The 17,769-nt window shown below is 46.0% G+C and overlaps 8 protein-coding genes across 8 annotated transcripts; 3 read left to right on the top strand and 5 right to left on the bottom strand.

Moving 5' to 3' along the window:
• Window positions 1–56: 56 nt before the first annotated feature.
• Window positions 57–5,286, bottom strand: V1514DRAFT_350346 (uncharacterized protein). The gene is made up of 3 exons (XM_066929406.1): window positions 4,804–5,286; window positions 2,483–4,724; window positions 57–2,429 (listed from the first exon to the last, which is right to left on the bottom strand). The coding sequence occupies exons 1-3, from the start codon at window positions 4,951–4,953 to the stop codon at window positions 61–63; spliced, it is 4,761 nt and encodes a 1,586-aa protein (XP_066785360.1). The 5' UTR covers window positions 4,954–5,286; the 3' UTR covers window positions 57–60.
• Window positions 5,287–5,378: 92 nt separating this feature from the next.
• On the bottom strand, window positions 5,379–7,892 carry V1514DRAFT_325515 (uncharacterized protein). The gene is made up of 2 exons (XM_066926630.1): window positions 7,216–7,892; window positions 5,379–7,102 (listed from the first exon to the last, which is right to left on the bottom strand). Exons 1-2 carry the CDS (start codon window positions 7,606–7,608, stop codon window positions 5,645–5,647), a joined length of 1,851 nt encoding a protein of 616 aa, XP_066785359.1. The 5' UTR covers window positions 7,609–7,892; the 3' UTR covers window positions 5,379–5,644.
• Window positions 7,893–8,398: 506 nt separating this feature from the next.
• On the top strand, window positions 8,399–9,287 carry V1514DRAFT_262180 (ATP11 protein-domain-containing protein; the record flags this gene model as incomplete). Its single annotated transcript, XM_066924774.1, has 2 exons — window positions 8,399–8,454; window positions 8,528–9,287. Coding segments are annotated over 2 exons (816 nt in total), but the record flags the coding sequence as incomplete, so codon positions are not given.
• A 183-nt stretch (window positions 9,288–9,470) lies between these two features.
• Window positions 9,471–11,847, top strand: V1514DRAFT_171150 (uncharacterized protein). The gene has a single exon (XM_066924565.1). It carries the CDS (start codon window positions 9,776–9,778, stop codon window positions 11,591–11,593), a length of 1,818 nt encoding a protein of 605 aa, XP_066785357.1. The 5' UTR covers window positions 9,471–9,775; the 3' UTR covers window positions 11,594–11,847.
• A 111-nt stretch (window positions 11,848–11,958) lies between these two features.
• Window positions 11,959–13,540, bottom strand: V1514DRAFT_289326 (mitochondrial carrier domain-containing protein). Its single transcript, XM_066925275.1, has 3 exons — window positions 13,132–13,540; window positions 13,004–13,056; window positions 11,959–12,928 (listed from the first exon to the last, which is right to left on the bottom strand). Exons 1-3 carry the CDS (start codon window positions 13,151–13,153, stop codon window positions 12,101–12,103), a joined length of 903 nt encoding a protein of 300 aa, XP_066785356.1. The 5' UTR covers window positions 13,154–13,540; the 3' UTR covers window positions 11,959–12,100.
• Window positions 13,541–14,297: 757 nt separating this feature from the next.
• On the bottom strand, window positions 14,298–15,336 carry V1514DRAFT_289325 (uncharacterized protein). Its single transcript, XM_066925274.1, has 2 exons — window positions 14,975–15,336; window positions 14,298–14,893 (listed from the first exon to the last, which is right to left on the bottom strand). Exons 1-2 carry the CDS (start codon window positions 15,303–15,305, stop codon window positions 14,511–14,513), a joined length of 714 nt encoding a protein of 237 aa, XP_066785355.1. The 5' UTR covers window positions 15,306–15,336; the 3' UTR covers window positions 14,298–14,510.
• Window positions 15,337–15,442: 106 nt separating this feature from the next.
• On the bottom strand, window positions 15,443–16,537 carry V1514DRAFT_350340 (uncharacterized protein). The gene has a single exon (XM_066929405.1). The coding sequence runs from the start codon at window positions 16,052–16,054 to the stop codon at window positions 15,548–15,550; it is 507 nt and encodes a 168-aa protein (XP_066785354.1). The 5' UTR covers window positions 16,055–16,537; the 3' UTR covers window positions 15,443–15,547.
• Window positions 16,434–17,767, top strand: V1514DRAFT_325503 (uncharacterized protein). Its single transcript, XM_066926629.1, has 2 exons — window positions 16,434–16,844; window positions 16,928–17,767. Exons 1-2 carry the CDS (start codon window positions 16,748–16,750, stop codon window positions 17,542–17,544), a joined length of 714 nt encoding a protein of 237 aa, XP_066785353.1. The 5' UTR covers window positions 16,434–16,747; the 3' UTR covers window positions 17,545–17,767.
• The last annotated feature ends 2 nt before the right edge of the window (window positions 17,768–17,769 follow it).

Raw genomic sequence — 17,769 nt, 5'->3', positions numbered from 1 at the left:
CCCCTCGCCTCCCTCCCTCCCTCCCTTAAAAAAAAAAATAAAAAAAAAATACAAAAGCTTCTAATCTTTTTTCTCATACCCTTCCTCCACCACGTCATGCTCGCCCACGATTCTTAAAAATACTTGTTCCAAACTGGCCTGAGACACGGCATAATAAATCACGCCGACCGCATCCTTATCTTGTTCGATTGCTTCAAAAATTTCAGACACGCGAATGTTTCTGTCACCTGTAAGCGCGTTCGTGGTTTGCACGGCCAATTTCACCTGGCCATGATACATCTTATCCTCAATCGTGACCGCATGCCCATTAAACCGGCGCTCGGCCCAGTTAACCACGGCCATCATTTGCTCATCAGTCGCATGCACGCCAGCACGGCATACAAAATGCAAATAATAAGCGTCACCATACCGCTCACGAAGACGGTCACTCGTGCCGACTGCTAACAAGTTCTTGGCCAAAATGCCTGCCCTGGACGCCAGTGCGTCTGCTTCTTCCATCGAGTGCGTGGTCAACACGATGCTTCTGCCCTGCGACACGTTGGCCAGCGTGCGCCACATGATGCGCTTGGACGCGGCGTCCATGCCGGACGACGGCTCATCCAACAACAACACGGTCGGGTTCGCCATCAACGCGATGCCGAGTGACAACTTCCTGCGATTGCCGCCAGACAACTTGGTCGCCATGCGGGTGGCGAACCGTGAAAGGCCGACCGCGCGCACGAGCGCGCTCACGTTGTGCGTCACGTTTGCACCTGTGAGACCGCGCAGGCGGGCATAGAACGTAAGCGTCTCAAGCACATTCATTTGATCAATGGCGTCAAATTGCGGGCACACGCCGAGATGCGTTCGTGCGTGCGCGCGGTTGCGGTTCACGTCCACATCCTCGACATAGACGGTGCCTGCAGATGGCACGATTTCGCCCCGGATCATGTTAAACGTGGTTGATTTGCCAGCGCCGTTGGGACCAAGCAGAGCAAAACACTCACCTTGGGCAACGCCAAACGATACATCCTCGACAGCCACATGCTTCCCAAATTTTTTCGAAAGATGAACCACGCGCAGTCCGTCCGTGCCATCTGGATTCTCCACTCGGTAAACTTCCGAAGCCAAATCGGAATCGCTCGTTGCCAACGAATCTTCACCATCAGGCTGTCTAAATTTGCCACCATTCCATCGAAGCCTAAACCGGCCAGAATCCCACCAGACCAGAATGCCGTAATATGCAACTGCTTGTAAGATCAGATACAATATGGGACCTCCATAAGCTTGAATGTCACCATAATAAGAATATTCCATTTCACCATCACACATCTCGGTAAACAAATTTAATGACAGGAAAAGTGCCTTGATCAGATTTGGCATCGGACACACGATGGCCAATGTAAAATGAACCTGCTTTAGGATCACGTCGGTACGCGTGGCGGGCGCGAACGTGTTCACAGCCAAGTAAGCAATCAGGTACACCAAGAAATAAATGCATTGAAACGCAGCCGTGATTGCGAACGCGGCCAGCTGCGTGCCGGCAATAAGCGAGATCACGAACGCCAGCAAGACTGATGCCACGCCGTACAGAACCATAGTGATAAACAAATAACCTAGCCCGTACCAGTACATGTTGAATATTGCAAAAATGATGACGCAAATAATTGCGCTAATGACAACCAGGACGGCATCGAAAATAAGATATGCAGTCCATAATGGCACGACACGCAGTCCGTTTGAGTAATGCAGTGCCCGCACGTGGTGCAGGCGCTCCATGGTAGGGTACAAGGCTGAGAAAGCAGGGTACGCACCCATGGCAAGACAGAAGTAAATCACAAATTGCAGACTGTCTCCCATAGTAGGGATCCAAGGAAACTGAAACGGTGAGTAGTCAGCCTGGATCAGGACGTTGCCCTGACCTCGCACGTTGTCCAGCACGTTCAACATCAGCGGTCCGGTCACAATGCCGGCACCGTTGACACGAAACGCGATAGTGGCCGGATCAACAAACACGCCGCCGGGATTGACCGTAGAATAATTTGTCTGAATCTCATTCAAAAACTCATCAATCGTGGGAACCAAGGTTAAATTTTGTCTAATAATCTCGGTTATGTTCTGACCCCGCAGTTGGGTGGCGTTAGCAAGACCTTCATACTGCTGATTGGCCACTGCCAGGTAAGGCTCAATATACCCAGCCACGGTTTCACTATCAATTGGCGACGGACCGGCTACGACTTGAAACATCATATCCGCATTTGTAGGAGTTAAATCACGGAAAATTTGCTCGGCCACGTTGTCCTCAATTAAGCATGAGCCGCCTGGATAGTCACGTAAGAAAATCATGGTGACTCCAGCAACAATGATTGGTAAGAAAAAAATTCCCAAAATTGGAAGTGGATGACGACGAGCCACGATTAATCGCTTCCAAATCATTGTCCAAATTTGACCTTTCCAAATTAGACTCTCGCAAAAAATAAAAAAAAAAATTAACGAAACTTACCACGAATGCCAACTAGATTGCCAGCTTTAAGATCAAGGCCGTTGCTATTCTCCAAAAATGGTTTTTCAGTTAAAGAACCTGAATCCGAATCTTGTGAACCATTCAATGCACCATAAGAAGCAAGCTGTTTCTTTTCTAACAATTCATCTTCACCAAATAAGAAATCATTTTCATCCAACAATTCTTGAATCTCAGTATCGGAATCAGCCACAAATTTTAAAAACACGTCCTCCAATTGTGGACCAGATACTCGAAGTTCCTTGTGACCAGCACGTTCAAGTCTCGATACCAACGACGTTACTTGCTTGCCATCCTCAGCTTCGTAAACCGTCTCACGACCGGATCCAGGCATGATTGAGAAAACCCGATATCCGTTCCCGAATCCTTCCTTAAGTTCGACTGGAGAACCAGATGCTTTAAGAACGCCACGGGCGATGATCGCAATATGATCAGACAGTAAATCAGCTTCGTCCAGGAAATGTGTGGTTAAGATAATACTTCGTTGACCACGAGATGCAAGCAAAATATCCCAGATGCGCCGTCGAGATAACGGGTCAAGGCCGGATGAAACTTCATCAACACAACATACTTTGGATCCACCAACAAACATAACTGCCAATTGAAGCTTGCGCTTTTGACCTCCAGATAACGCACCGGATTTAAATTTGCGTTTGGGCAAAAGATCGCATTGTCGTACTAAAGTTTGCACTTCATTCTCGAGTTCACGAACCGAGCTAGCCTTAACCCAACCCCAGATCCGAATGTGCTCTTCCACCGTGAGTTCATCCCAAAGCACGTTCTTTTGCGGGCAGATACCAAGTGAGGTCGAACTTCCAAACCGGATGGTACCTTCAGTCGGGGTTTGAATGCCGGCAATCATTTCCAATGTCGTAGTCTTGCCTGAGCCGTTGGCACCGAGCAGGCATGACAACTCACCGTTCCTAAACGACACGTTGAGATCGTTCACGGCAACCACGGGCGGCAACCTTTTAGCACGATTGAACAATCCGGCAAACGTAAACGGGTGATAGATTTTGGACACGCCACTAATCGTCAGCGCGTTGTCATGATCCGAAACAGCAGCGGCAACCCTGTTGCGGGTGCCGTACAAAACCCGCTCAACCACCATGCCAAGTAAAAAAAACACCGGAACTTGCACGATGGCACCAATCCAAAACACATAAGGCGCGACCGCACCAGTGGGCGGCACCTGGCCGAGGTATAACGGCAGCACTTCGCGTTCAAACCTCGCGTTAGTCTGCATGTAAAAAACGTACGTCATGGGTGGGAACACGATCCCCAAGGCGGCTGCCGTAGTAGCGTCTTCAGGATATAAAGTTGATTGAACCGTGGTCATGATTGCCAGTAGAATGCACACACCGGTCGAGATGATGCCAGACAGCTGAGCTTGCTTGTAAAATTGTGCCAACACTTGGGCCCACGCCACGTTGGCCAAGCCGCTAAGGAAGTGAAAAATAATGATTGTGATGACCGACGTGTTATAAAACATCGTGTTGCCGACCGCGACGCCTAATATGATCCATGACGGCAAGTATAGTGCGGAAAACGACAAGAAGAAGGACAAGTGACGGGCCAACTTGGTGCATGTCATGCTTTCCAGCAAGGTGGATATGCCAAGCTCACGTTCCAACGCAATCACGCCGCACATGTGGTAGATGATGCCAATCATGCCGATGAACATTGCCGGAGACATGTACCTGATCAAAATCGACATGTACCGCACGCGAATGTCCTGCTCGTGTTCTTCTTGACTGCGTGATGTATAAGCAACCACGTCGGGCGCGTCGGTGGTCATATCTAAGCCCAGAATTTGCGAGTCAACAGCCCATTGCACAGGTAAGAGGTAGCGCTCGACGTCACTGGAATGGTCATCCACGTGTACGCCGAACAAGCCGGCGTCGGCACGCAACGTATAGTTGTAATAACCTAGATCAAGATCAAACGTGTTCCATTGCACGGCGCCAATGCAGTTGGATGAGCCGCGCAGATTTTGTCGGCAGGCAACAAGCAGGTCGTTCGGGTCATCGAGTTCAATGACCTGGCTGGGAGGGATGCCGTATGTAACATTCATCATGAATTGCCTGACTTCGGGAGTGACCGTACCATTCTGCATCAAATATACAAAATCACGATCACCAATTGCCTCCGAAAGAGGCTGTATTGGAGCCGGATCTGCCACGCCATACGTGGCGGCTGGCACAAACAGGTTTCTAGCATATCCCTTTTTTTTTCAATCTCAAAGTCAGCAAACAACCATTTTAGCAACAAACAATAACCATTAAATCTAAAAGGATACATACCAAAATCCACATAAAAGCGACAGGAAATATGAATGCTCTGAATAAAGTGGATACCCATGTCCGCCGGAACACAAGTGCGCATTTAGCACTCAATGCGTACGTCTGCCGACCCACTACGGCAGTAGTACTGGGTTCGAACAATGTCACCATGTAATTTCCTTTTTTTTTTTTTTTGATTGATTGTTTGTATGCAGAAACGAATGGCTATCACAAACGAACAGAATACTTTGATGGTTACAAAGGGATAATAGTACTTATACTGCGCGTTCGCTTTTCGCGATAAAAACCAAATTGGGAGAATCCCCCCGACGCTCATAAAAATATAGGTTTGGACTCAGGACGAACGTAGTGAGAGACCAAAATAATCTAAGGCCTCATAAACCCAGTATTTAAATTTTACTGAAAAAATAAAAGCAATAGCTTCATATTTCATCATGTTACTCCGGGCTATAATAATACGTATAGGCTATGTGCTTTAAACATTATTCTTTATCAGCACGTGCTCGCAGTGCAATCTTGCAGATTACAAAAAGCTTATCTTGATGAAAACTGCGATGCATCGCCGACGACATTAATACCACAAAAACAAGTACGTTATATTTTATATCAAGTAAAGAACAGTACATTAAGCTGGAAAAGTCATGTCAAACAATAAAATAAAAATTCAAAACCCCACCAAAAAAAAAAAAAATTTGTAATAGTTAAAAACAATAAAGCCCACACCGTAAACTCAAACAATTAACAAAAAATAAAATAGTACATCTTATACTAAACTGACTAAGTTTTTTGATCAAAAAATTAAAAAAAATTGAATTTTGCTAGGTTAAAAAAAAATGCAAAATTAAAATCCAACTGATGATTCAACTACCTCATTTGAACCATTAGTCTCGATGACATCAAGAAAAGTGAACGGGTCATTGTCTTCAAGAAGTCCCAAATCTCCAAGACCACCGCCAAACAGGACTTCAGTATCATCTAGTTCCATAATATTTGAATCATCAGTGGTTCCAGAAATCACGTCTGCGTCGTCATCAACCGCAAAGAAACTGCTGCGAGAATGCGTACCGAAACCACGTATGCTATTGTCAGTAACAACGCCGTGTAAAAGATTTGATGATTTCCTGTCCGAACTGCCAACGGTAGCATGGCCCTGGCCCACGACAACGCCCTTGCGTACTAAAAGTTCGCGGCTGATTATAAAATCTGTGTCATCATCCTCATAAGAATTCTTCTCGGCTGGAATCGTTATCGAAGCAGGCTCTGACGCGCTGCGATTTAACTGAGTGGCACCTGTAGTAGATGCATGTTCTGACGACGATGACAATTCTGTGGAAGGCAATCTTGCCGTGCTAAGTTTTGAAGAGGCAGACATGGCAAATAATTGATGTAACGGATCCTTCTTCTTATTGGGATCAATCCTTGAGCCAATTTTTGGGCCTACACTTATGGCTCTACCTTGTGATTTGGACTCGCGGTGCACTGAGGCAAACAGGAGTTCGTCATCGTCGTCATCGTCGGCGTCATCAAGTTCATCAAGTTCATCATCGTAATCATCATCACCACTGCTTGCCATATTCCGAGACGATTCTTCCGAGTTGCCGGTGATGAGCCTGTGAATCATATCAGATATTTCAGATTCGACTTTTATGGACGCTGAACTACTACTACTACTACTATTGCTACTGCTGTAGCAAATATTGCTGGTTGTGGATAATGGTGAATCTTCATCGATAACTATGCTTGATATGGCGGTCGAAGTTGTCGAGTCGCTTAGATATGTCGAGGACGATGACATCGATGACGATGACGATGACGACGCCCGATCTAGCCGGCGCCGAGCGGCTATAGACGCTGCCGACAACGAACTACTAGAAGAAAGCGAATCATGGTCGAATAAAGAGGAAGGCAGGTCAGTGTTTGAGCGCCACCAGAGGTCGGGACTGGAAGTGGAGGAAGAGATTGTTGAAGACAGGGAAAACGCATCGGGCGGAAGAATGTTGTCGACCGAGCCAAACCCACCGGCGGAGAACTTTGGCGAAAATGGTGCCAGGACATGATGAGGGATGGAAATGCCGGGACGGGACGTTGTGATGTCGAGTGCGGCGGGTAGAGAGGCGGTAGTGGCTGCTTGCTGATTGTCGAAGTGGGATGTGGCTAGTGTGGGAGCTAAATGTGAGAACGTTTTGTTAGCAATGTTTTGCCTACAAAAAGAAAGTGAACGAGTAGTGAAGAGAAGTAATTGGAATGCGAGTAGTAGATGTAAAACCAATTGTGATCGAGGGGCTTGAGTATGGCCGATCTGAAGAAGGAAAAAAAAAAATGGCACGCGACCATTATGCGAGATCAAGCAAGAAAAAGAGATACCCCGCCTCCCAAAAAAAAAAAGAAAAACAAAGTAAAAACAAAACTTACTCTTTGCTTTTCTTCGTTTTTTGAGACTAGCAGCGGTTGCGCCGGAGATTGTAGTCGTGGTAGCAGATGTGGCAGCGATCGCAGCGGCAGGGTCAGATTTGGAATTTGAAGGCGCGGATGAGCCAGGCACGGTGCGATCTGGCGATGCTCGTTTCTTTGCCTTGCTTCTGGAAGATGACGGCCGAGGCGGTAACGTGATTGTGGTGGAGCCGGCAAAAACGGATGACGCGACGGAGCCGAGTACATGCGAACCAAGTTTGGAAAAGGCAGACGTGGACGATGAAGAAGATATTGATGAAGATGGAGATGGTGAAGACGAAGATGAGGAAGAAGAAGATGATGAAGATGAAGATGAAGTTGAAAGTGATTTGTGAGTGAGACCAGGCCTTGCATCGCGAGCACCGGCAGGAGCACTTTTTATTGAAGTTGTAGTGGTGGTTGAGGTTGTAGTGGTAGATGTGTTTGCAGCGGCCAGCGTCGGTTGTGGGGGTCGAGGAGCAATTGCCGGCGGTTTGGGCAGAATCGGACGCAAGGCCGGCCTTGCCTGCGGCTGTCGAGCCGGTGCCGAAGTAGCAGAGGCCGCGACCATTGCGACCTTGTGAGCAGTCAAGAACAAAAACGAGCAAGAAGACGAGTTCACGGTTGTCCTCGGTGTCGACGTGGGATTTGTGCTATTTTTTTTTTGTATATATAAGCTGGCACAAACAGGCTTCCGGCCCGCGGTGGAAGACACAAACAAACAAGGTTTGGACGTCTGGGGTTGGGGTTTGTCCCAAGGTGGAAAAAACGCCCGCGCTAGGCCTGGACGGGCTTAGTGGCTACTGGCCGCTTGTTCGCATGGGCCCGCTGGGCCGGCCGGACTCCGGAAACGGCCACTGTCACCCGAAAGAGCACGTGCCGTGCGCATTATGTAATGCACAGCAGCCCTAACCACCGAGGCACAGAGGATCTTCAAACCCTCACCGACGGCGGTTCGCATCATCATCATCTTTACTCAATGGCTTCCAGACCGAACTTGCTGCTATTGTCTCGCACCCAGACACGACCGTCTCGAGTGTTTGCCCGCGCAGCCAGGGTATTGGCCGATCACTACCCGCTCGTCTCGGCAGCCTCGATTTCGGCCACGCCGCCGCCGCCGTCGTCGTCGTCGTCGTCGTCGTCGTCGTTTGCCGCCGTGCGATGGGTCAGTAACGACGTAGCCGAGCGCTATCGTGATAAGCTTGAGCGTCACATGAAACAGTACGATTCTATTTTCATATGCATTTTACCCTCTTTGTCTTTTTTTTTTTTTCTGACCGGCTTTTTTCCACAGGCAAGGCGTATCTACGCTTGAAGAGCTCAGGGCAAAATACCAGGCCGACATCAACAAGGTCAAGACTGCCAACAAAGTGCAGCCGCCAACCGCGGTAGAAACCGGTGCAACAACTCCTCCTGTGCCGAGCATACCCAAGATCCCAGCCGAAAAGGCGTTCAAAACGTTGTCGTCCTATATCGACGTTGACGCCCTGAGCAAGCATTCAAATCGCAAGGAGATTGAACTTATCTGGCGGGCCAGGCATGTGAATGATTCTTCGTCACTCTGCGCCGTGCTTGACAGGGCCGTGCTCGACAACATTAAGCGCACGGCTCGCAAGTACCCGCTGTTTGTCCTGCCATTGCCTCGAGACCGGTCCCAACTTGACGATGCTGACGGCGTCGGCACCGAGATGCATCTGCTGCAATGGAGCTTTCCCGAGGAAGACACGGTACATTGCATCATCACGTCGTTGCTGGAATACAAGACCCACGTCGAATTTGCCCGGCCACACACGACGATTATTTTCCACGCCGAATTGGCCGATTCGCATGATATTGCGCTCATGAACGGCACGGTCGACCCGGACTTAAACGTGTCCGTGGTGGACGCGCACATCCTTGTGCACGGATTACAAAAATTCTACAACATTGATGCTACCACGTCTGCCGATGTCAACGTGAACGCAGCCCGCCGCTTGCGCATGCTTGAAGATTTCAACCGCGGTATTGGCTTCGACGTGAACGCTATCATTCAAGAGACCGAGCGGGTCGACTAGGTCGTGCCCCACGCGCTTACTTTTTTGTTGTACGTCTGCACATGTACATAGCTAATTCATGCATTCGTAAAATATCGATAAGGCCAGGAACCGTGCCTTGCGAGCCACATGAGGCTGAGCAAACTAATCAATCGCGTGCAAAAATGTAAATAAATAATCCAAAAAAAAAAAAAAAACCTAAACGCGCGCACAGAAACGGTTACTTTACATTACTTTGAATGTACCACTTTTTCCCCTTTCATTTCCTTGCGCCGGTCCTTTTTTTTTGTCGTTTTTCTTTCGAGTTGAATGTCAACAGCCTCAGAAAAACAATTAGCTAAATACGTTTCAAGCTCGGACGGCACAAGAAGAAGAACAACAACAAAAAACAACAGAAATTATAACACTCGCAGGAGCACAGCCGTTATATTTTCTCATCAAAAAGTACTCAACTCGTCAGCTGCTTTCTGCCCTTGCCCCTTTTCATCCTTGGTGTTGCTTTTGGTCAAATGCTCGCGTCCATTCAAAGCTTCTTTCGCGGATCATCAGGCCCGGTTGCGACAAAAGACAGGATTTCGTCTTCGTCTTCGTCGTCTTCACCGTCCTACAATCCTTATTTTTCTAACGTCGACCTCCAGGCATCCCTGAACGTGTCATCGTCCTCAGCATCATCCGCGCATCACCTGTCGCTACCGACCCCTGTTTACTCGCCCGGCATGCGCACGTTGTCAACCGCGTCCCTGGCGCATTCAGTCGCGTCCTTGTCCTCTTCTACTTCTTCTTCGCCTTCGTCAACCGGTGCTGCAGCTGGTAATAACGGCCAACTGCATGAACCAGGCCAAGCTCCACATCACAATATTCAGCTGCAAGATTTTCGCGATGGCTTGCCGCCTGCACCTCCGGTAGAACTGTCATGGAAGCGCATCGATCGATGGGCGGAAAAAAATTATCCTGAACTGTTTGACCAGTTACTCGACCCCGCATGGCCTGCTGATCTATTGCAACTCGAACGTGCCACCGACGTTGCATTGCCACATGACGTGCGCGCCTCATTTTTAATTCATGACGGCCAGGAAGAAGGTGGCAAGCCCTGCGGCCTGGTATACGGCATTGCCTTGCTTGGCGCTGAAGAAGTCGTGGCCGAATGGGCCAAATGGCGCGTGGTTGCCATGTCACTCGAAACTGCCTACGATCCGGCACTAGATTCTATTTCTCGGCCGCCGCTGCCGTCTTCATCATCATCATCTCCAACAGCGGCTGGCAATTTAAACCGTGCAGGTACTACGCGATCGAAACAACCCAAAAACGATTTTATTAACCATCAATCTTCCGTGCCAGATGGTGCGATTCAACCTGTGTATGCCAGCACGGCATGGCTGCCGTTGGCAAAGGATTTTTGCGGCAACAACATTGGCATTGATTTGGCACCTGGCCCCACTGGTACTTGGGGACAAGTCATTTTGTTTGGTCGCGAGTTCGACCGCAAATACGTGATTGCCCGGTCATGGGCTCATTTCTTGGCCGGATTTGCCGATGATTTGGAAGATGGCAGATGGAGCGTGGATGAGGATTCCGAGGAAATGTGGTTCGTTAGTCATGGCAAGATGTACGCATATTTTGACGTGCTCAAGCGACGGGTCGAGCGGTCGGTCGCGCGTGTGAGACGCGAGGAGGTATCGGCAGCAGCGGCCACACAAACGTCAAATCAGCATGCAATCAACAAAAAGCAAAGACCCGGTCCCTTAAATCTGGGGTCATCAGGCTCGCAATTGTCGCTGCAAGGTCTGCGCAGGGCTAACGAGAGCACGACTTCATTTTCGCATTTGCTCGGCCCTGCATCACCTGGCATTATTAGTGCCCGGCTACCGAGATCAGTTCGAGGTCCTGCAGTTACGGCAGGCCAGCAAGTACGGTCACGACCAGGTTCGTCACCAGATGATGAGCAATCGCGACAGCATGAACTTGAACAAGAACCACGACAATCTCAAGAAGGAGAAGAGGAAGAAGAGGAAGAGGAAGAAGAAGAGGAACTGCATGAACAAGTTAAAGACAATAATGACCAACACGATGACAATAACGATCAAGATGAATTACAACCAGTCGTGGTTGAATCTCAAGAAGACGCGCAACCTGAACTTGCTTTGGAATCATCAATAGCAATTAAAGGCGAAAGCAATGATGAGTTACGAGTTTCAGCACATGACGACAACGAAGATAACGGCGACGGCGATAACGACAGCAGTCGCGAATATGAATCTAATGAAGTTAATGAATTGAACACCACCACCACACCAACAACAACAACAACAACAACAGACCAACGATAATAATATTACGCATTAACCGATTCAGCAAACCGAATAAATAAGAAATAAAATTTATTTTTTTTTACTTGTTGCTTTTAGTTCATTTTTTTTTTGTTTTGTGAAACAATTAAGGGGAATATGGGGTGTTCTTTTTTTTTTTTTTTTCCATTTATATTTGTATAAATCAATTACTATATCTACCAGAGATTTTTCATAGGTTGTTGTAATGATTTACTGCGGGTTGGATACGTGTTTGTATTATTTTATTTTTTTGCCCCCCTTAAATAGTTCTAGTTTTATATTAGTTTACCATGTTTATTATTTATTCACATGAATGTCGAACGAATCAAAAATTGGTAACAGTTTTTAACGCGAGGGCAGTGAAATAATTTCCAACAATTTATATATCAACTACGAAAAAGCGTTTAAATTTTTTATATAAAAAAAAAATTAATAATTGTCTATGTGTAAGAAAAACAATAGTATATATATATATATATATAAAGGAGCCGAAGCGGGTTATGGCTTTTACTGAATAGAACGGAAAAAATCCATGCAAGCAGTAAACACGACGAGCAAGATGCCACCACCGGGACCGAGTCGCAATACCTTGGGCACGAATCCTTTATACAACGCACCCACGCCTTCTTCCCTTGCCACCGTGATTACGGATGGCCAGGTCCAGTTATATTTCTGCGCGACACCTTCGATCCGAACCGTGTTTTGAATCCGACTCTTGATCACGTCCGATGGCGTGTTCAAAATCGTACCTGCCGTGCCACCGATCGAACCTGCGATCAGGTCGTTCGTGGTTTGCCCGCCGGGCACGTCGGCTGCGTTTGGCAACAATGACCTGATCTTGAAGATCACTCCAAAATAGCCAGCATTCCATAAAATGTGACGCCATAACGTGGCTTCCAATCCGTTGTATAATGCCAACGGGCCCTCGTTCTTGATAATCTTAACCGCACAATCAAACGGTGATTTGTACTGTGAGCCAGAGTTTTTATCTTGCAACCTAATCTTGACTAATTCGAACGGCACCACGACAAATGATTCCGTGGCACCAGCAGTGGCACCGGTCAAGATCGATAACGGCTGCGACATTGAACTGACACCAAAAGCGGATCGGTAAACTTTCCCCCATTCATCATTGGCAGCGAACTTGGTAGCACGCTTGGGCGCTTCCATTAAGATGGGAGCCGTGATGCCTCGATAAAGTCGCGATGCGCCCTCGTTGCGGATAATCTTTTTAAGACAGTCAAGCATGCCACTGTACGCCTCACCGGATTCGCCCTTGCCGACCTGCAGCTGAACTCGGGTCTTGACCACATCGAGCGGATACATCACCAGGATCTATTTGGCATCCACGCATCAGAACTAAGCACGATTATACCTTCTAAACCACCGAGTTAATAATAAACTGCATACCTCAGATACTCCGGCAATGGCACCAGAAAAAAACTGGTATCTAAAAGGAAGACCTAACCATTTTAATAAATTTTTTTTTTTTTTTTTTTGTGTAATTTGACATTTAACAGCATTGACGTAAAACTCACTCTTCTTGTCGTTTGCGGACATTTTTGTTCTTTTCTTTTAAATATATGTAGCTAATATAGTTGATCTCTCCCTTTTTTTTTTCCTTTTCTGATTTGTTTGGCTGTTGCAAAGTAATTAGATGAAGATAATAATTTAATCCTTGGCCCTCGCAATTCACGGTATATAAATACAACATACACTTATTTTAAAATATTAATATTAAAATCCTTAGAAGAAGAAGAAAAAAAAAAAAGAGCGAATATATATATTAGACCTCCGAGATATATATCGGGAGGGGGCAGGAGCGTTATTATGCTATAAATTAAGTTTTCGAGGAGTTGCGGAGCGGGATTGTACTATAACTTTAGTACTTACTGACTATAACGATAATAATGCGCGAACAAGCGTAAACAGAATTTCAAAATCCGCTTTTTTTGTTTTTAAATTAAATTGGGCACTGGGCGGCTGACTTATACGTTCGTTACCATTTGGTTAGCAGGGGAAACCGGGTGGACGGGCCCGCCATTTGAACCGGTATTTTGCCAAAAAAAAAACAAAAAAAAAATATCAAAACTATTATTTGTTTATTGCTGGTACTGCCGATTGTCAACATTGTTTTTGAGATTGTTGTCTCCACTATCTGATACATGTCGGACTTGACACGGTTTAGAATTCTGGTAAACTCATTCATTACAAACCAATCGAGATTGCCACGGCTTAAGCCCTTCTGCGTTACAGCAGATTTATTATTGTACTTAACCATTGTTCTTTTTCTAAACCCAGACGGATGAATGCCCCTATCTTTTGAAAATAATAATGAAAACAAAGTGAACTCGCAATAGTTTTTATTTAATTCCTAAATTACTACATGACTGTGCTCTTCCGTCCAGGCATCCGGGTTTTAATCTATACATGAGATTTCATTAATTTAATCAATTCGGTTAAAAACAAAATTGATTGATTCAGGATCGTAAGTGCAATGCTGAGCCAATCAAATTCGATCTTGTCGGGGTAATATATCTTTCATATATTTCACCACTCATCATTGAAGCGATATAGGCATATATATATATAAATAAAAAAAAAGAAAATCAAAGAAGAAAAAACCGTGCGAATGCTTTTCTAATTAGTCGTACTTTATAATAAACGCTTTAAACAATGGTATTATTATTGATCATACGTGTTGTGATGACAGATTGCAAATCAGTGCCAAAAAAAAAAAATTGGAATCTTTAGATTGTTGAATTCATAATTAAACTTGATTTTATTATGTCAAAACTATGCAATTTGCCCAATTTCCTTAGTACTTAACTCCTTTTAAAAAATCTCATAAACACTTCAACACTAAAAAAATAAAATAATCAGTCCGCTTCCCGCTTCATATTGGCACAATGATGATTTACTTGCATGTAGCCAACATGCCAGATAATACTCCCAGTAATTGCTGGTTCTCACATGCAGCCGCTACCCGTTCCTTGTCGTTTAATTGCTTGTTGACTTGTGATTCACTCTGATGCGTGCCTTCCTTGACCTTAATCTCGATCCTGAACCGTGCCGGCAGGCATCGTTGCAACCGCACCCTGATGCCCAGCCCGATCAACGTGGCCAACGAGCAATGCGTGATTGTGGGCGTGATTGCAATCACAACTCTTGTCACGGCGGTCGCATGCTTAGCCGATGATGACGACGACGACGGCACGATCGTGATGTCGGGCTTGTTAACCACCGCCAGTTGGCCAAGTGTGAGTGGATGCTCAGGATCAGATATGGTTGAAATTAAATCTGCATTAATAAAAAACCAAAATAATTAGTAACTTGACCAAAAAAAAAAAATTAACCGTGCAATAGATCCCTTCAACATACCGTAAATTTCTTGCTCGTCAATTAGTTCTGTTGTGATGACATTCTCATCGTCATCGTCATCACTGCTGCTATTACTATCTGACTCATCCGTTGTCAATCCCGGGACTTGTTCTTCCACTGCATCTTCGTCATCGTCATCCAGCAGCAACAAGGAAGACCAGGACGGCAATGCGCCATGCTGCGTGGTGATGGTGGCTGCGGGGGTGTTTAACGGGATAACCTCATCTAATGCTGATCTGGGGAAGTTTTGCTTAACTTCAACTTGCAAACTTCGTGTTGGCAGGTCTTCTAATGATAAAACTTTTGGATTTGCGTTAATAGGTTCTGACATTTTTTTTTTTGTTTCTCCTGATAAATTGCAGTATACATTGCGATAACGAATTTGACTATTTTTTTTTTTCAATTCGTCCGCACTTACGTAATCATAATTTCGTCTCTACATAAATGAACTTTGTATTGTTCGTTTTACATGCGTGCAACAAGAGATGGATAACACATCGATGTTTTATTAAACAATTTTTTAACCTTTATATATGCAACAATCATTGAATCAAGTGTCTAAGGACGCGGGATTTATGACGAATGAGGTGGCTTGCTTTGTTTGACCTCTGCTGCTGCTGGTCCGCGTCGCCTGCCATGCTTGCTTGCAATCAGTTCACTTTCCGTGTACGACGGCGGCGGACTGTCAATCATGACACTGTTGTGATGCACATGTCGGCGGCTAGCATGATTGTGCCACCAATTGCGAACGAACGGACACGTGTTGTTCCAGATTCGTGCTCCCACCCGTTGCGCCTGCGCCCGTAGTGCCACAGTAGGGCACCATGCTGACGACGACGACGACGACGACGACGACGACATTGTCGTTTTGGCTTGCGCCTGCGCAAGTACCAGAGCTCGTGATTGTGCTTGGTTGGCAGCCAGCGTCCTGGCCATCCAGGTCAGGTACATTTTGGTCGCGAAAAAGCATAGACACGCGCCAGCCAGGATCGTGGTCACGAACGCGGTGAAAATAATGGACGGAATAAATAATAGTGAGATGCCTGCCCATGCCGTGGTTGACCGTGACACGGGGGACATGACGATGATGTGGATGCTTGCTTGTATCTAACTGACGCGTCGAAATATATTGCTTTTCCAAAAAAAAAAAAAAAAAAAAAAAAGACCAGAAATATGGCGACTATGAATGAGCGCTTAATGACATTGTTGATAATGTGACTTGCTGGCAATTTCAAAAAGGTTCTGTATGTATCTGAATGTAAGAGAGCTCCGAAAAAAAAAAAAAATTAAAGGAATGTAGAATTCCTTGTCAAATTTTCCTTCCACTTGACTGTACGTGAATATCATTAAATAAACCCGGTTTGCGGGGAAGGAAAGTTCGGCCGCCGGGTTTTGCCAATTTAAGTTTGGCCCTCGCCGAGAGGCAACCGAAGCAGTGCTTTTGATTTTGACGTTTCAATGAATTGTTGACATCCTAGCCATGGTCACGACTACAAGATCCACGTACGAGCACATACTGGACCTCAACCCACGTCAAGTGAAGTCTCTTGTTTAAATCATACAACGTTAGCGTTTCATCACATCCCATATCTTGACTATAAATAACTCCGTACAAATTAGGCTCAAGCCGGAACGCGCCACCAACGGATGATGATGGCCCAAAGCACTGCCCTCCTTTCTCAACGCGTAAAAAAAAAAATCTCTGCTTATATTGTGTGGGACAATAGCATATATATAAATTTTCTTTTTTTTTTTTGTGAGGGTTGAAAATTGATGGCGGCAATCTCGAGCCAAATTGAGAACCTGCCAGGGTATGGCTATGTCATGGATGCGTGGAATGAGTTTGCAGATGAAAAATTACAAACAAAAGGTTTTGTTTTCCCAGTTGACTTATATTTAAACTTGATTGGTTTTTGTTAATATTTCATGTTTTTGCATGTTTTGCCAACGCAGACCCATACTTTGAAGAATTGCCGGACGGATCAACCAGGCGACGTCAAGTGCCCGAAGGCACAACCCCGTCCGACGCTGCCGTGCTTAAGCACATCACCAGCACGGCATGGAAACATGATCGATGCTTGTGTGGCTGCTTTTGGGCTGATTGGGGGATCGGCCAGGCACCATTGATCTCGATCGTGCCCGTGTTCGGGCCGTGGATCATGTACACGATGCACCTGCGGTTAAATCGCATGGCCGAAGACTTGCAAATTCCAACATCATTGCATGTCAAAATGACGGCAAACGTGACGTTTGATTTTTTGCTTACGTTGGTGCCCGTGCTCGGTGCCGTGTTTAGTTATCTTAATGCATGCTCGACCAGGAACGCGGCCCTGGTGCACACGTTCTTGGTCAAGCGGGGGAAAGAAAACCAGGCTGTAAGTACCGCACGTGTACATATGCATATGTCATTATTGCGGTTTTTTTTTTTTTTTTTTTGTGGTTTTACAGGGCTGTTTACTTACGTTTGTTCAGGCACTCGGCCAGTACACGGCAGTGGACACGAGGTACATCCCACGTTCACAGCAACAGCAACAACAAAGATCGACTCACCAACCAGGGCCCATACCTAATCCTGCCCCACAACGAAGTGGTAATAATCAATCATTAACGTTCGCAAGGGTTGAACCGTCGTCCAAGACCAAAAACGGCGGAAGAACTGGCGTGATGGAATCCGGCGTGCGATAAGCTCAATCAAAATTTAAAAAAAAAAAAAAAAAAAATACACAGTCATGTATTGAGTGTAATTATTGTAACCGCATAACTATGAATCAAAAAAAAAAGTTATAAACATAACT

Source organism: Lipomyces japonicus (genome assembly GCF_038497905.1).
Source record: "Lipomyces japonicus strain CBS 7319 unplaced genomic scaffold V1514scaffold_5, whole genome shotgun sequence".
NCBI lineage: Eukaryota > Fungi > Ascomycota > Lipomycetes > Lipomycetales > Lipomycetaceae > Lipomyces > Lipomyces japonicus.
This window is presented reverse-complemented; position numbering and strand designations above follow the sequence as displayed.

Excerpts from the sequence above, each read along its gene's own strand:
- V1514DRAFT_350346 (XM_066929406.1), bottom strand. The coding sequence starts at position 4,953 with ATGGTGACATTGTTCGAACCCAGTACTACTGCCGTAGTGGGTCGGCAG. Across the intron at positions 4,725-4,803 it reads TCGCTTTTATGTGGATTTTG|GGATATGCTAGAAACCTGTT; the intron begins GTATGTATCCTT and ends TGAAAAAAAAAG. Across the intron at positions 2,430-2,482 it reads CAATCTAGTTGGCATTCGTG|GTCAAATTTGGACAATGATT; the intron begins GTAAGTTTCGTT and ends TAATTTGGAAAG.
- V1514DRAFT_325515 (XM_066926630.1), bottom strand. The coding sequence starts at position 7,608 with ATGCAAGGCCTGGTCTCACTCACAAATCACTTTCAACTTCATCTTCAT. Across the intron at positions 7,103-7,215 it reads AAAACGAAGAAAAGCAAAGA|ATCGGCCATACTCAAGCCCC; the intron begins GTAAGTTTTGTT and ends TTCCTTCTTCAG.
- V1514DRAFT_171150 (XM_066924565.1), top strand. The coding sequence starts at position 9,776 with ATGCTCGCGTCCATTCAAAGCTTCTTTCGCGGATCATCAGGCCCGGTT.
- V1514DRAFT_289326 (XM_066925275.1), bottom strand. The coding sequence starts at position 13,153 with ATGTCCGCAAACGACAAGAAGA. Across the intron at positions 13,057-13,131 it reads GTCCGCAAACGACAAGAAGA|GTCTTCCTTTTAGATACCAG; the intron begins GTGAGTTTTACG and ends TAAAATGGTTAG. Across the intron at positions 12,929-13,003 it reads CCATTGCCGGAGTATCTGAG|ATCCTGGTGATGTATCCGCT; the intron begins GTATGCAGTTTA and ends GATGCCAAATAG.
- V1514DRAFT_289325 (XM_066925274.1), bottom strand. The coding sequence starts at position 15,305 with ATGTCAGAACCTATTAACGCAAATCCAAAAGTTTTATCATTAGAAGAC. Across the intron at positions 14,894-14,974 it reads TGACGAGCAAGAAATTTACG|ATTTAATTTCAACCATATCT; the intron begins GTATGTTGAAGG and ends TTATTAATGCAG.
- V1514DRAFT_350340 (XM_066929405.1), bottom strand. The coding sequence starts at position 16,054 with ATGTCCCCCGTGTCACGGTCAACCACGGCATGGGCAGGCATCTCACTA.
- V1514DRAFT_325503 (XM_066926629.1), top strand. The coding sequence starts at position 16,748 with ATGGCGGCAATCTCGAGCCAAATTGAGAACCTGCCAGGGTATGGCTAT. Across the intron at positions 16,845-16,927 it reads TGAAAAATTACAAACAAAAG|ACCCATACTTTGAAGAATTG; the intron begins GTTTTGTTTTCC and ends TTGCCAACGCAG.